Source organism: Drosophila subobscura, chromosome dot (assembly GCF_008121235.1).
Source record: "Drosophila subobscura isolate 14011-0131.10 chromosome dot, UCBerk_Dsub_1.0, whole genome shotgun sequence".
Taxonomy (NCBI): domain Eukaryota; kingdom Metazoa; phylum Arthropoda; class Insecta; order Diptera; family Drosophilidae; genus Drosophila; species Drosophila subobscura.
In genome coordinates, this window is record NC_048535.1 from 521732 (window position 1) to 539012 (window position 17281).

A 17281-nucleotide genomic window follows, 5' to 3' on the forward strand; every position below is an offset into this window, starting at 1 on the left:
GTAATCGGCCTTACCAATAACCGCCCATAAATATTTTATTCGATTAGTATTTTCTATCAGCACATTGCTGATAAAATTTCAGACGTTTTTGCCAACCTTTCACGGAAGTTTCAACAAGGGGTTTTAAGACAAAATTGATAAAAGTGAATTTTGTGTGCTAATAAAATAATAGCAAAATAACCGCCACTGAATCCAATTATAAGGTTGATAAATAGAATAGTATTTGTCTCTGCACCATATATTCAAATGGTAAAAAAGTGGCTATCCAAACCAAATTTTAAAAAAATCTATCGGAGATTGAAATTGCTAGATATTCTGAAAGCTATAGGCAACCACATCGCTATGTAGTTTTAGTTTTGAATGATCAATTGTGTATGAAAAAACTTTCCGAAAGATGGCTGCCGCGTTTGCTCATAGTCGACCACGAACGAAATCGTGTGGCAGCTTCGAAAGAGTGTTTGGTGTGGTTCAACCACAATAATGACTCATTTATGCAGCGTTTCGTAACCGTTTATGAAACGTTGATCAACTACAACACACCAGAGAAAAAAAGAAGTCAAAACACAGCATTTCTCAGGATAATTGAGCCAAAGTTGGCTCCCCAAAGGTGGGGTTTTCAGCCAATAAAGCCATACAGCCAGTTTTTATACCCGGTACTCAAAGATTAAATAGGGTATATTGTATTTGTGCTCAAAAGTGGATAAACATATGTAACGCACTGAAGGAAACGTTTTCGAAACCATAAAGTATATATGTACATACATACATTTGATCATCATCAATAGCCGAGTCTATATCTGCCTGGTTGTCTGTCTGTCTGTCCGTCTGTTAGTCCGTCCGTCCGTCCGTCTTGTTTGCCCGCTAGTTCTCAGAGACTATAAGAGCTAGATCCACCAAATGTTGTCAATAGACTGCTGTGATATCACACTGATACAAGTGTATTTAAAAAATTAGTTCCGCCCCCATAAAGGGCAAAAATCTGCTGTATCCACAATTTTAAGGATAAGAGAAATCTAAATTCCGTAGGGATTTCAGATCACTAAATTGGGATCCGATTGGATCATTATTATAGCCAGAATGAAAAAATTAATTTGCAGTGGCTTATCGTTGGCATCGTTTTTTGCGAGATTACATCTGTCATCTACATCTACATCGCTCTGTTAGATCGCCCTTCTCCCCAAGAGCTGCACACTGCGCGAATCAGAGTGTGAATGAGAGAATGTGCAAAAAACACATATAAGCTGCGGGACGGGGTGGGTTTAGCCACTGCAATTTGGTGATCTGATAAATATGGTCATTCCCTACGGAATGGCGTTTTTAGATTTCTTTGATCTTCAAAATTGTAGATTTGGGAGGTTTTCGCCCTTTTGCGGCGGCGGAAGGGGGCGGGGCTCATTTTTGAAATACACTTGTAACAGTGTGAGCATACAGAAGTCTGGATGCAAAATTTGGTGGCTCTAGCTCTTATAGTCTCTGAGTACTAGGCGCTCATCAGGATGGACAGACGGACAGACAGACATGGCTCTATCGAATCGGCTATTGATGCTGATCAAGAATATATATACTTTATGGGGTCGGAAACGTTTCGTTCTGTGCGTTACATACAACCGTTATTCCCCACAAATACAATATACCCTATTTACTCTTCGAGTACCGGGTATAAAAATTTAAAAAAAATTGTTTTCTTATTAGGAAGGCCGACTTTTTTACAGCCCGCCCTCGTATAAAATGCAAAACGACTGTGTTGACGTTGCTTATTTTTTCTTCCATGTCAAATTAAACATAATAGCGAAAACGCACTCGGACAACAAGAAAACTTTGCAAATCCTGCATTGTAATTAGTCAACTGTTGCATAGATGTCTGTATGTACAAATGTACATATGTAAGAGTAGTAATTTATAATGAACGAGAAGGGACGTTACATTTTAAATTTTTTGTACCTATCACCTCTACATCTACATCAATTTTCACGCCTACACGCTCTGTTAGATCGCGCCCTCCCCTAGAGCAGCACACTGAGCGAAGAGTGAGGAACATGAGAATGTGTAAAGAAAAGCTGCTGGACAACGGCGGATGGACAGACACACGGATGGACAGACAAACGGACGGACAGACATGGCTATATATGTATATATGAATGAATATATACATATAACCTATTTACTCTTCGAGTACCGGGTATAAAAAGCGTGGTCCTGTACAAATTTTCATGCACATATGTACATACATAAATACATATGTATGTATGTACATATGTACATGCGTACAATTAGTAATTTCAATAAACTCAAGGAAACTATACAAGATTTACATTTTTTCCAAATTTATTCATTGCATGTATGCATGGATTTATTTACGAAATTTAAGTTAAATACCTTATAATATGAGTTGAGCATGAAGCTCTCTCAAGCTTCGCTCACTGAAGGGTCCATTAAAGTTAAATTTATGAGCTCCGAATTGGTTTAGAAAATGGGCGGAGGCGGCAGATGTTGCATCGCTCTTGAAACCAGATACCGGCATATTATCTTATTGAGCTGGTTATTTTTGTTCACATAGTGGGCGTGCTCTACGAGTAATGCTGCATCACATTGATGGTGACGAAACACCACCCTCGAATATAAATTGCCCTCATTTTAAGCACTTAACAGAAAACACTACACTTGTCACAACTCCGACTTTATGATGATATCAAATCTTTTTCAGTTTCATCTTAAAACTAATTTAAGACTTAAGAATTAAGACTCTTTCTTATGTACATATGTATGTATGTATGTGTGTTAAGCAGATGTCAAAGCAATTGGCACAAACCTAAAAAAAATGGTACAAAAGTTGTCTTTGCCTTAACTACAATAAATGTTTTTGTAGTTCTTGTAGATACTTGTAGTAATAGGCTCAAATCTATTTTAAAGTTAAATTTTTTATTCCTGTAGGCCAGGGCTCAGCACGCATACATTCCACTCCGTTTTTGCGTTTGTGTGCGAAGACAGCACGCAAAACGGAACATTAAAATATATTGGTATTGGTACCAATCACTGTAATACACATGAACGTGAGCGGTAAAGCCTTGTCCTATACGCAATAGATAGGGCCGTGCCGAGCCCTGCTATAGGCTATCGGCATTTCCCTGTCCACAATGCGCCTGTGAGGTTGACCATAGAGGCTGCTTGAGCCAATAAAGCAGTCCCTACGGGTTTGGAAATAGGAATAGTCACCCTGGTCAGCCTTCTAATTACTAATTTTGTAAACTCGTATTAGTATTAGTCTACTGTTCATAGTTGACGTGTAAACAACAATAATCATAACTATATACCTACACATATGTATATACATACAAACATATGAATGTACATACATACATACATATAATTTATGTATGCAAGTACAAAAGGTTTTACTATTGATTTAGGGTCTTTGAGAAAAATAGCACACCTGCATCCTTTCATTAGGTTCAGATACAGATCACTGAATGGTTCATAAATGTTCACACATTTCAATTTACAATGCGACTTATCACGTAAAAAATGATTCAGTTCGTTGATAAAACTCTGGCTATGTGAGAATATGAGAAGTCATCGTTGACGGGGCGTGCCAACGGCAATCGATGGTGTGTGTTAAACGCACCACTTTATTAACGCCGCATAAAAGGGCCTTTGTTCAGTCAGAGCCATATTTGTAACAACCACAACAAGTAAAACCAGCACGAACAGCAACAACACCCTATGGCCGCAGACAGAGCCAACACCTTTATGCAGCGTCCATCTCTTTCCTTCATTGCCATATACTGTTACAGCTTACATTTACCTTTATTGTGTTGCACACAAATAAATCAAATGCAGCTGAGAGACGGAGCACCAGAGAAAAAGAGAAGACAGCAGCATGCGTGAGTGGGAGCTGGCTGCCGGGAGAACGCAGAGCAAGAATTAAAAGCGACCTAAGTGAAGTATAGACACACAAAAAATATTCCGGGACTCTTGCTGAGGGGTTGGCATGAGACGGGATGGACTCTTGCCTTCAAGGCAACTTGGCCTTCATCATCAGACCCTCTATTAATATACAGCTTAGCGGGCTTCCATGGCATGGCTTCTATTCCCCAATGGGATTTATATTTTGTAAACGGATTAAACTCACCGAGCTGGCTTCCATTTCCTTGGCAACCTGCGCAAACCCCACCCGAAAGGTGGCCAAACTAGGAATATTGGTTTTAATAGATACCGGTGCAGTGCCCAGGCCCAGACCCTGGTCTTAGCCCCTCCGCTAACGACCACCCACTTCATGTGCCCATATTTAAAGTCACCCTTCCCCAACCCCATTCACCCCATTCAACTTCATCAGCTCTGTTCCATTTATTTCATTAGTACCCACCCAACCACCTCATTTTTTTGTTGTCGCGCTGATACGCCTTATTGTTGGTGTTATCCTTGCGTGACTGATGTCGCTGGTGCTCTGTTACTGTTGAAATAACAAATTTTTGTGGTGGCTTCCTGTTGTGTTGTGTGCGTGTGCCTTGGGATTAGCCCGCCTTTGTCCCGGTCCCAGCTCTGGTGCTGCTTGTTATGTTTAAATACCGTTTAACAATTTCCCGAAGGCGAGCTTTGGTACTCTTGTTTGAACATTCGACTGTACAAAATGAGCAAGAAAACTACCCTTGTTCATTACTTTATTCGTAAATATATCTCTGCTGTGTGTATCCTGTTGTCAGTTAAGACTTCGAAAAGTAAGTTCCTTGGGGATCGGTGATTATCAATCAATTTGCACGCATTACTACTTCTACTCGTTCTTCGCTATGATAGACATACATATGTACATACATACATATGTATGTATGTATGTACATATGTAGTTTTGATCAACTAATTTATTGCCAGAGCTTAACAATTTGTTGTGGGAAAAATATATTTCATTTCAGTGTCATATGACTTTGGACTCTTAACAAAAAGAGACATCACAAAATTGTAATAATGAGTACTTTTTGACACAATATTGTTTATCTGACCAAATCGAACTTTTAGAAACATAGTACATAAGAAGAATAGGCTTAAAAAATTCATCTCTAGTTATATTAGGTTTCAACAAGAGTTGGCTACGCCAAATTTTTAAGAAAGTGGAAATTTGAAAATACTAATAACCCTCTAATGACTAATGTACCTCATAACGTTTTCGAATCGGGTTATAACTCTGAAGTTTCTACTTAAATCTAAAAGTAACATACATATGTACATATTTCAGACCTCAGACCAAAGCATAACCATATGTATAAATGAATGTATGTATATTCATATAAACTTATACATGTTTCTTTGAGATATTTTGTTAAACAAATAGTTCTAATGAACGTTTTTAAAATATTATAACAACTTTGAGGCTTAATTCAACTTATCCGAGAGAAATGGTATGCTTTGAAGGCTTCAGTTGGAAATATTTTGAAAGAAACGGAATTCTTCCGGTATTTGGGCGGCAACAAAAATAGCACTATTTTCATAAAAGCTCAAAAACTTGAAATTTATAAGAAATTTCGATAGGGTTATATATTTAGGATAGGGTATACTGTATCTGTGGGGATTAACGGATGTGTGTAACGCAGAGAAGGAAACGTTTCCGACCCCACAAAATATAAAGTATATATTATTGACCATCATCAATAGCCGAGTCGATAGAGCCATGTCTGTCTGTCCGTCCAAACCATTTTTATTGTAGACATGTAAATAGTTCATGTACATGTGTACAAATGTTTTTATGTACATCTTGTTACATAAATACATATAGGTATGTACATATGTACATACATATGTACATATATAATACTATAGTATTCAGAGTGATCGTAAAGAACATCATTTCCTATGACCAGTATGGGACAGGGACAAAAGTAAGTGGTTTCGTTTCCATTAGGTTGAAATTCCTAGTAAACACATTAATCGTATCCCATTGTATTGCTTAAGATTTTCAAAAGAAAGTTTGGTAAACAAATAGTAATAATGATTCGAAAAAATTGCTTCGGTTTTCTCAAAAAGGTTGAAAGGGCAAAGGTTTGCTAGTCATGGAATCTCATCTTTCCATAGTGTCGTGAACGACAAAAGGGATTATTTTGCAAATCTTAATCGCATTGCTGGCAGTCGCCCAGCAAAGTGGACTTAGGATTTAAAATTTATTTTCTACCACGATCGTGAAATATTTTCTCAAGAGTCGACAAGATTTTCTTTTAAACGACCGAAGTAACACTCATCTCTATTGTTCTTTTCGAGCGAAATTATTTGTTATTTCATTCATTCACTGTAAGGGACAACATTTGAAAGTGAATCTTAGTTAATGAACGATTTTGTATGCGCTTTAGTTTATTAAATCCTCATTACATATGTACATATATATTTATGTATATTGGTAAAAGCTATTAGAAAGAAACAAGGTGTATAATCACGTCGTGAGCGAAAGATAACCTTTTCATATGTACATACATACATATGTATGTATGTAGATAACCATAAGTGTTTTTCGCAAGGGAGTGAAACGATTTCATTGGATTGAAACTTTAGACTCTCAAATGTGTATATATTGAGAAAGGATAGTGTTAATTTAGTCCGATTTTTCAATAGCATTTAATTAAAGTCAATGAGGAGTCAATGTTATGTTTAATGAAATATTAGTGCGGCACCTCCGCACATTAAATCTGTCGCATTAAAGTTATACAAATGTAAATACGTACATACATACATAGACACATGTATGCATGTATGCATACATACAAATACATACATACCTAGATACATAAATACAAAAATCTTGAAGGAAAATAGAGGTGGAGGAAAAATATATGTGTGCACTTTAACCTTTTTGAACGAGGAGGAACGTTATGTGACGCCGGAATGCGTCACAACTTTTATACCCGGTACTCACTGGGTCTTAGTCAGTATATTCATTCACGAATTTTACATTAACATCATAAATTACATCACTTCTCACGCCAAGACGCCTTTTAGCTCGCCCCCCTCCACCAGAGGCACACACTTTACCAGACACTTTTATTGTGTAGCTACAATAATGATCCGATCTGATCCTAATTCATTCATCTGTCTGTTCAAAATTGTGGATGTGGGTCGGGGACAAATTTTGAAATACATTTTAAACAGTGTGATATCAGCTTTTATAGTCTCTGATATCCAGGCGCTCATCCAGACGGTCCGTCAGTCGGACGGACGGACAGACAGGCTTGGATATATCGATTCGGCTAACGATGCTGATCAAGATCATATTTACATACATACATACATACATACATATGTACATATATACTTCGTTTCCATCTGTGCGTTACGCACATTGCTCCGACCACAAATACAGTATACCCTATTTAATCTTCGAGTACCGAGTATAAAAATTGGGAGGTAAAAAATCAATATTTATTAATATAAATCATGTTGCTGCATTTGATGAAAAAGTAAATACCATTAATTAATTAATACCCTAAGAAAACGGTTCATAGGACACCTCCACATCTTCAATCACTTCGTGTATGGAAGAATAAATATATTATATAAAATATTTCTTGTGATGAACATTCAATGCAAAGCGCCTTAAAGCTTAATAAGTAATTCAGAAGCTCTTTAATTGATTAGCCCCCCGAAAAAATATATACACGTGTACATACATATGTATGTACTTAGGTTCTATATTTGTAACTGGGGAATTAAAACTCAATACCAGTTCATGCCAATGTGCTCTGATCCGTGGAGAATTTATATATGTAGATATGTTAGCACAAAATAGTGGAGTAAGTATTTTCGAAAAATTCTGTACGTGTTTAGCAAGTGGGTAAGAGAGACGGACCTATTAGAAGCTGCTGGCTGCCCTGAGTATGCGCACGCACCCAGGAGCTACAACATCCCAACGTAATGGCAGCATGTCAGCCAATGGAAATCGAGAAATGCGGGACGGGGGAGTGGCCTGTTGGTTCTATCTGTACCGTTGCCGCTGCCACCCTTATGCTTTGAACCCTCAGCCATTGTGGCCAGGTTCAGAAACAGTTTGCGCTCCGCGTCGACCGCACGTACTTAAGGTCTCTTGTTTAAGACGGTGCTCTTTGTGTTAGTATTTCGCGGACAATTATATATTCTGTGTGTACTAGCTTTGTTTAGCAATACCACCCAGCATCCACTCTGTAAGAATAATACCCAAATACATACCCAAAATATAGAACGAGAACAAAAAAAACATGAAAGAGTGTTACGTGAGACCTGGGCAGTTGTGCGAAAGTTTCCAATCGATAATCCAAGATTGATACTCAAAAATCATTTACAGTCCAATGAAAATAGTGAATCTAGAATTACATATAGTTTTTCATAATGGAATAAAATGCAATTTAGAAAAACAATCGTCTGATCTGTCCAGTTGGTAACATAACAATTTAAAAACTTCAAATAATTGCTCGGCTTATGGATTATACCAGCCGTCAAGTTTTTCACACCGACAGATATGTAGCAAATTCAGTTGTCTAACTAGCCAACTAACTTGATAACTAACTAACTTGATATCTACAAGCATTGACAATTAAACACAATTAGCCGTAATAAAATGTGAGTGACCACAGTGAGTGCTACATACATATGTAGCCCAAATTAGGTCAATGATGTAATCGGTTCGTTAATCTGGTGCTTATAAGATAGTTATCCAGAATCAAACATTGATCCAAGTAAGAGCATCTCGATATTGGAACTGCTGGCTTCTCTGCATCTGCAGATTCGATATATTTACATAGCTATAGAAACAAAAATAGGAAAAGGATAGTGTTTATCAAGTCAGATTTTTTAATGGCATTTAATTCATAGCAATAAGCAGTCGATGGGTAAACCCACATACATATGTACATTTATGTACACATATACATTTGTACGTAAATTTTTGTACATATGGATGTATGTACATATGTATGTACATGTGTGTAGGTGCTGTAGCGCAAATCGAAACAAACTATTTTGTACGATTCGTACGACGGTAATTTTAATACCAAACCGTTTATACATATGTACATACATATGTACATATATATGTACATGTTTCCGTAGTTACAATAACGTTAGAAAGTGAGTGTGCTTGCGACGAGAATACATGAAATCAGCTCATGTGAACCGAATTGTGGGTGAACTGATTCAAGGAAGAGAATGACAGCAAGAGAGCCTAATTCTAGAATGGGTACGAATGATAGTGGGATATCTATATATCTAAAATTCTATAACTGCAATAACGAAACAAAGAAAACGGGATAAGAAGACGAAAGAATAGCCGCTGGTGCTTTTTTTTTTTTTTTAATTTAATTGCTACAGCGAAATTGGTTGGTTGCTGACGATGATTCCGCATTGACCAGGTACAAATGTTACTAAATATTTTGAACTCAAAAAAGAGTTGTTTGCCGAACGAACACTAGAAATAGAATGAATAACAAACGTTTATAAAAACCAGTATGAACGTGTGAGACGCTTCTTACGCGTTACAACTTTTATACCTGGTACTCATAATAATAATCCAATCTAATCTTAGTTCAGTGATCTGATAGATATTGTCATTCCCTACGGAATGGCATTTTTAGTTTTCTCTTATCTTCAAAATTGTGGATAAGGCAGATTTTCGGCCTTTTTTGTGGCGGAAGGGGGCGGGGCTAATTTTTTAAATACACTTGTATCAGTGTGATATCACAGCAGTCTAAGGGCAAAATGTTATGGCTCTAGCTCTTATAGTCTCTGAGAACTAGCCTACAAACAAGACGGACAGACAGACAGACGGAACACTTCGAGTACCGGGTATAAAAAGAAAAGGGGATAAGGTGACAAAAGAATAGCCACTGGTGCGGTAAATAAATAGGAGTTAAAACAGGCTGCACGCCTATGGCAGCTACTCATTCGGGCAGTATTCGTATTAAGTAAATCATATGTATACGTATGTACATATGTACATATGTGTGAATGTACTTACCATACTCGTACTCGAACCTGTGTACTTAAAATCCTGAGTGTTTTGCCATATCAAAGTTGAAATTGAGAAAAACTGCTCAGCACTTCAGAAGTGGCGTCAAGTGGAACACTCATTAACATAAATACCGAAGATCAACACATCGTATTGGGCACGGAAGTATGGTGGCATGGGCTCCACTAGACCCCACAGCGTGGTGTTCGTTGGCTTTCAGTCGAAAACCCAGGTAAAGCAATATTGTATCTCATTTATATGTACATATGTATGTATATATGTATGTACATTGGGATGTACTAATTTCGTGAGTATACCCCGATAGACCATTTACTCGATGTCTTGGTGTAAAATTAGGTGAATCGTATATGGCACAGTCTTAAAGCTTGGATACATTCTCGTACAGTGACCTCCTTTTAATCTCAACATATTAAATTACTTGGGACCCCACCATCCATGGCGAAAACGTTACGGAATGCGGTTTGCATCTCTGGATGCTTGCTTATATCTTTCAAAATAAAGGCTAACATTTAATAGCCCTTATCCTCAATTAAATAACTAAAGCTATTTAATTTTTCCACCATTCCACCACGTATGTATGAGTATTATTGGCATTCCTTGTAGCATGTAGAATGTACAAATGTATATGTACATACATATGTCCATGACTTCAGGAAAAAATACATGTACAAATGTACATATGCACAGCCTTAATTATGACCAAGGACATACATGATTGTACGCGCATACATACATACATATGTATATATGTACATACATATGTACACAGGTACATTAAAGTAAAAGCGACCATATTTATAAAGCAAATTTAGTCTGAAGTTTTAGTTATTATTAACAACATAAACTACATTGTACGTATGTATGTATGTATGTATGTACATATACATACATATATGTATATTAATCTTTTGCTTTACAAGACATTTTTGTTTGTTGCCTTTTCAGCTGAATCTGATGGGACTTGAGGGAATGAGGCAATGAGCCAATAAAAACGATGAGCTGGCTTCTGGGTTCTTAGGTTTAAACAATGCAGAAAATGGCACACACTAATTTGGCTGCAACGCGGTCGAACACACCCGACCAGGAACGGGAGCGTGCAACTGATAACGGACACATGCCCAAACCACTCACGACTGGAATTTATCCCACCAGCTCATCTAGAAATGCTCAAGCGACAACAATGGCTCTCGAACAGTACCGACTGCAGCTCTACAACTATGCCTTGAATATTGAGAGATTCCGTTGTCCGCCATATGTAAATGGAAATGGTGCTGGAGCTGGATCTAATACGCCCTGGATTCATATGAACCCGTACGGAGCCCAGAGCACCGGTACAGGTGTCAACAGAATGACCGCGCTTTCGACTATTTCACTGTTTCCCCAGTCGCAGCGCATTTTTCAACCCGAGGAGCCTAAGCCACAGCACAGCTATATTGGACTGATAGCAATGGCAATTCTCAGCTCAACGGAGATGAAGTTGGTCCTCTCAGACATTTACCAATACATTTTGGATAACTATTCGTATTTTAGAAGCCGTGGGCCGGGTTGGAGAAATTCCATCAGGCATAATCTGTCGCTAAATGATTGCTTCATTAAATCGGGACGCAGCGCAAATGGCAAGGGTCATTATTGGGCAATCCATCCGGCCAACATGGATGATTTTCGCAAGGGTGATTTTCGGCGCCGTAAGGCCCAGCGAAAAGTGCGAAAACATATGGGTCTGTCAGTTGATGATGCCAGCACTGACTCGCCCAGTCCCCCACCGTTAGACCTAACAACGCCTCCTCCGCCAAGCTCACAGGCTACAATACAATTAGCCGCACTTAGCTATCCTTATCACCAGAACTATATCGGGCAGTTCTTCAATCGAAATTCAGACACAGCTCAGCCACATTACTCCGTATCACATCCGGTCCAGTCGGTCCAGCGGCATCCCCATTGCCTGGAACCATCAATTCAACAAGCACATCAACAAATTGCGTATATTAATTCTACGACAACGACAACAATAGCAAACATGTACTCGCAAACACGAAAGCGTCAGTTCGACGTAGCCTCGTTACTAGCACCTGATGTCCAGATCGTTGATATCGTATCTGAAGATCAAGAGTCTTCGCCAGCGTCCAATACTGCAACAGCTACGCGGACAACAACGCAAACTCAGCATACGGTCATCACGAAGCAAACCATACACCGTGAAGTGGTTGTAGGATTGGAGCAGCCCGTTCCTGATACTGATATTGACGCAGATATCGACGTTGAAGTTAATGTTGATGTGGTAGATGATAGTAATGATCCCGATCCTGATCTCGACCCGGATGCGGATTTGGATATGGATGCGGATGAGTCCGAAAAGACAACAGAGGCTTTAAAACAAGTTTTCTCTGTCGATGACAATAACTCGTACCTAAGCGATTGTAGGCGTTCATCTTTTGATGCCGATCCTGATACTGAAGACCTTGAGCCGCACAACTACTCCATTCCTAGTACAGCAGCAAGATCTTTGGGCAGCAGTAGTAGCCAACATGAGGAATCTAACTCTTTGGAAGAATGTCCCACCGCTTCTTCCGGCACCACAATCACACCCAATGATCGGGTAAATTCCACGCATTCGGCACATCTGGGAGTATCGATTCCCAAGGCATACATAGAGCTGAACCACGTCGATCCACATATACTGAGTAGATATTATGGAACATATATGGCGGCTGCAGCTCGACGTGCTAGTCTGGAGGCGTCCAGAGAAAAAGCAACAACTACCCCTCCACCGACCATCGAAATAATCTCACATAAGTAAATAAAAGATGCGCTACAACATACAATTAAAGTACGAATAAGTATCTGTACATATATAAATGGATGAAAAAAAAAAAAAACACTTTAAGCCCACCCTGAAATACCCAAGTCATACTCATACATATAATATACCATACATGCATACGTATTAATAGGTTTTAAGCTTATCTGATCTGAAAGTACGAGTATTCACATTTCCATAAAGGTAAATGCAAAAATTTTTTAATACTGTTAGATCCTTAGTTCATATATGAAAATAGCTTAATAAAAATCAAGATATTATCATCATTGCAATTATTATAATTAATATTGGCGGGGACGTAGGGACAGTCTGACGTTACACTTCAGTGGTCGGCGTCACTTTTATTCGTGTGCTTAATTGTAGGTAGGAGGCCACGCAGAAGCAGCTCCAAAAGATGTAATATCACTTAACCAATATGAGGCGTCCACTCTTTTGACGTCAAATGCAATAAATTCATAAAGTTGCTTGTTTGTTTGGCTCTGCCAAGCTAGTATCACCGATCCCTTGAGGTGAGATTCTGTGGAATCTTTGGGAAATTCGGAAACTCAGCATCGCAATTACACGAGCACAAACGCATTGCGTTCCACTGGGAAGTGGCAAACATTTCTCCCTCTCTCTCTCCCTCTCTTTCTGTCTCTCTGGTGGATTGAGGTAGATAACACCCAGATAGTACAGGTGTAAAGATGAACCGATCTTTAATTTACCAGCGCAATTCACTATTTCGAATGGGCACTATTTCCGTAATATTGATCCGGCTTACAAAATTTGAAAATTTGCTAGCCGTTTCCACGTTTCTCTTTCATGTTAAACACAATGTAAAACAGAAATGAAACAGCGTAGCCTAGAATTTTTAAATCAAAGAGATTTATATTTTATATCACTAAGTTTTTCTCATGCCATTTTTCTCCGTGTGCATTTGAATTTTTTTTAAATAAACGAGTGCCTGATTTGAACATTTTTATTTTTCCAAAAATTTAATTCAAATTTTTTTTTACCTCATATGCTAATGAAATGATTAATTCATCTCCATTAAAAAAAAACGATTTTTACTCAAGTCTTACATTCAAGTCATACATAGTTCCGAACTACATCCCTCTGAGCCTCTATGAGGCACTTCTATTAGCAATGGAGTGTACAAAATTTGTTTTCATTCCGTTTTTAGCCAAAATAAATAAAGTCGATGGTTGGCCTACTCGAGAACATGACACGTATTTTCGAATTTTTGGCTAGCCACTACACATGAAATTCGTCATTTTGGCAATAATAATGAGCCAATCTGATCCTTATTCTGTGATCTGATAGATATGGCTATTCTCTACGGAATTGCGGCTGTGGGAGCCCCTTTGAGGGGCGAGAGGGGGAGGGGCGAAATTTGGAAATTTTAAATTAACTGTGTAATATCACATGAGTCTTCACAAAACATTTCGTGACTAGCTCTCATAGTCTCTGATATCAGGCGATCATCAAGAGGGACTGACCGATCAATTCAATGAGATCGTTAATGGGAGAGCCGATAGACATGGCTGTTATGGCGGAACTGCGATTTTGGTTTTCTCGTATCCTAAAAATTTCTTTGTCTGATATCAAAGCAGTGTGCACAATTGGGTGGCTGAAGTTTTTATAATCTCTGAGGCGCTCATCAAGACGGACAGACAGACATGGCCATATCGACTCGGCTATTAATGCTGATCAAGAACATATTTTCTTTATGGGGTCTTAAACGTTTCCTTCTGTGCGTTGCATACATGTGTACATACGTACATCCACTTTCGAGTACAAATACTGTACGTAAATATATACAATAAAAAGTATTCCAACTCTAATTTTACAGATATAATTATATGTAAACATAATGTAATGCGTCTCTAGCTTAAGCTGGCTAGAATGTTTGCGTGTTGTCTCCTGAGTTTTTTCCCATAACCCGGCCGCCCACTTATTCACCTTCCCTGTCTCCTGCTCTCAATTGTTTGATCCGATCCCCAAAAAAGCAAAAAAACTACATTCGAGTACCGGGAATAAAAAATACACGTACAATTTAATCTATGTACATACATATGTATGTATGTATATATGTATATATATTATTAACTAGCTGACCCGGCGAACTTCGCACCGCCGAACAGTCAATGAATGTCGTGTTACTTTTTAGCTGAACTAATTTAGGCTTTGATGAACGTAAAACAATGATACAAAATAATATGTTTATATAGATAGAAAAAAAAAAATACCAACGTGATTTCATCGTTGGTATTGGATGTTTGGATACCAAAAACCGCCATGTCGCTCCCTTTCGTGACATATTTGCAAATGTATTTAATTGACTTGACCGAATTGCAATCACTTGGCATGCGTTCTAAAGCAGTCTTGAACAGCCTGACCAATGCATGATGTTCATGAAGCATTTGCTGCAGATCTTGGAGAATTGCTCTCTTCGTAGCTGTGTTGATCCCTTGACGCCTGTCAAGTTGTTCTTCCATATTGCCCATGAAGTATATTTGCAAGAATTTATGCTGTGCATCTTCTATAGGTTGCAATGATCCAATGCGATGGTAATAGGATTTTCATTCAAGCACTTTGTGGTAAACGACATTCTTTGTTTTTTGGTCAGGCGCAAGAACAAATAAAGCGGATGGTTTGCCGACACGTGAGCATGCCACGTACAATTGACCATGAGAAAAACATGCATTTTCTAGATTGAAGCCACAAATAGTCAAGGATTGGCCCAGTGATTTGTTGATCGTCTGGCGAAGGCAAGACGAATCGGGAATTGAACTCGTTTAAACTCAAAGGGCATATCCGTTGGGATCATCGGAATCCTTGGAATAAGAACTTCCTCATCTTTAAATTTTCCTTTAAGTATCGACGCATGAATCACATTGCTCATCAGTTTTCTTATCACCAAACGCGTTCCATTACACAGTTTTGGTTGGTTTAAATTTCTAAGCAAGATGACTACCGAGCCAACTTTAACCAACCAGGCACATCCAAGGAGTTTAAAAATTCAGTTGGATGATTAGTGGCTTCTTCTTCGTTTGTTACACAGTCGATAGATTTGATTTTGAATTATAAGATTGAGGTCATCTACATCTTTATTTTTGTGGTTAGCAATGATATCCGGGAATACTTTGTTGATAAGCTCGTCTTTTGATGATACGAAATTGCAAAAATTTGGAGGAAATTAAATCAAACCGCTCGATTTGTCAACAGGAACACGGCCATTACCGATAGTCAGCAATTGCTTCGAGAAATCATCAGCAGATAGATCGTTCAAAGATGCAAGCTGTAGTCGATGGTGCAATCATACAGAAACGCTGCTCGATTCAAATCAATACTTGAACCATTTCTTCTTCCACTTCGAAGATTATTCCTCTGTTCATCTGTACGATAAGCTCGATTATTATAAGTGTTGTAACAAATATGACTTTCTTTTATATATGTATATAGATTTGAGTTAAAATGGGAACTTGGGAACGGGGACAGATTGTATTGGTTGCAATTTCGGTGGTAATGTAATCCCTCCTAGAGGTTACAGGTGGCGGTATATTCAAATACTCATCATGTATGGACATGGGGCAATCTAGAACCGGCGATTATTTCCCATCATTTCGGATCTGATTTCTTGTTTAAAGTACCTCTCAGAAGTTGTAGCATTCCTGACGGAACACGTGGAGGAGATGCGGACCACATCGGAATTGTGCCCGCATTCTCAACAGAGTCCCCGATATAGACGATGCCATTTCCAATGCCAATTCCTGAAACTTGTAAATTTTTGGAATTTTGTTTGTTGCACAGAAAATGCTAAACTTTTAATTTGTAATTTGTCCTTCAGTCTTCAACTGACATCAATTTGAAAAAGCGTGGAAGGCGATTACACACCACAAAAAACTTGGGCACTCCCAATTTTAGTTTTACTTCAACCTAAATGGTAAATCTGTGTTGGCATTACAAACATCTACCGTTTGGTAACATGATCCGCACGTTTCGATTTCAATTTGAAATTGAACGACGGTTAATGTTCGGAACCTGAACCGTGCGACTTAAAGTAAATATACATATGTACTTATACATTTTATTTATACGTGAGATACATATGAAATGTACCGTGGCGCTCTTTGCATGGACGGCCAATGCTGCTACTAGAAATCGTGTATTTTTTGGGAACTAAAATGGCACTGTTTTATTTCACCGTACTTCATATGAAAATACATAGATGGCGCACCCACGTTTTACAAATTTACGCTGTGCTTTGTAGTGTACAAAAGTATATTAGACGAATTTGACATTGAGAATAGAATCATTGATTCATGACAACATTGTCAATTGACATTTACATATTGATGAACGCATGGACATTGCACTTAAGACCCGCCAAGCTTTTCCTTGCCCAGCTTTTTCATAATTTTCATAATCTCCTCCCTAAATCCATGTCAGCAAGTGCTTTCCTTTAAGAGTTGAGAGTGCAAGTAGTAGTCCAAGGAAGAGATGTTCTA

The 17281-nt window shown here is 38.3% G+C and overlaps 1 protein-coding gene across 1 annotated transcript; it reads left to right on the plus strand.

The window, feature by feature from the left end:
* Nucleotides 1-8027: 8027 nt before the first annotated feature.
* On the plus strand, nucleotides 8028-12918 carry LOC117902910 (forkhead box protein K2). The gene is made up of 2 exons (XM_034814470.1): nucleotides 8028-8153; nucleotides 10919-12918. The coding sequence occupies exon 2, from the start codon at nucleotides 11001-11003 to the stop codon at nucleotides 12768-12770; it is 1770 nt and encodes a 589-aa protein (XP_034670361.1). The 5' UTR covers nucleotides 8028-8153; nucleotides 10919-11000; the 3' UTR covers nucleotides 12771-12918.
* Nucleotides 12919-17281: the final 4363 nt, after the last annotated feature.

What these genes read in the sequence shown, in the direction of transcription:
- LOC117902910 (XM_034814470.1), top strand. Translation starts at nt 11,001, where the DNA reads ATGCAGAAAATGGCACACACTAATTTGGCTGCAACGCGGTCGAACACA.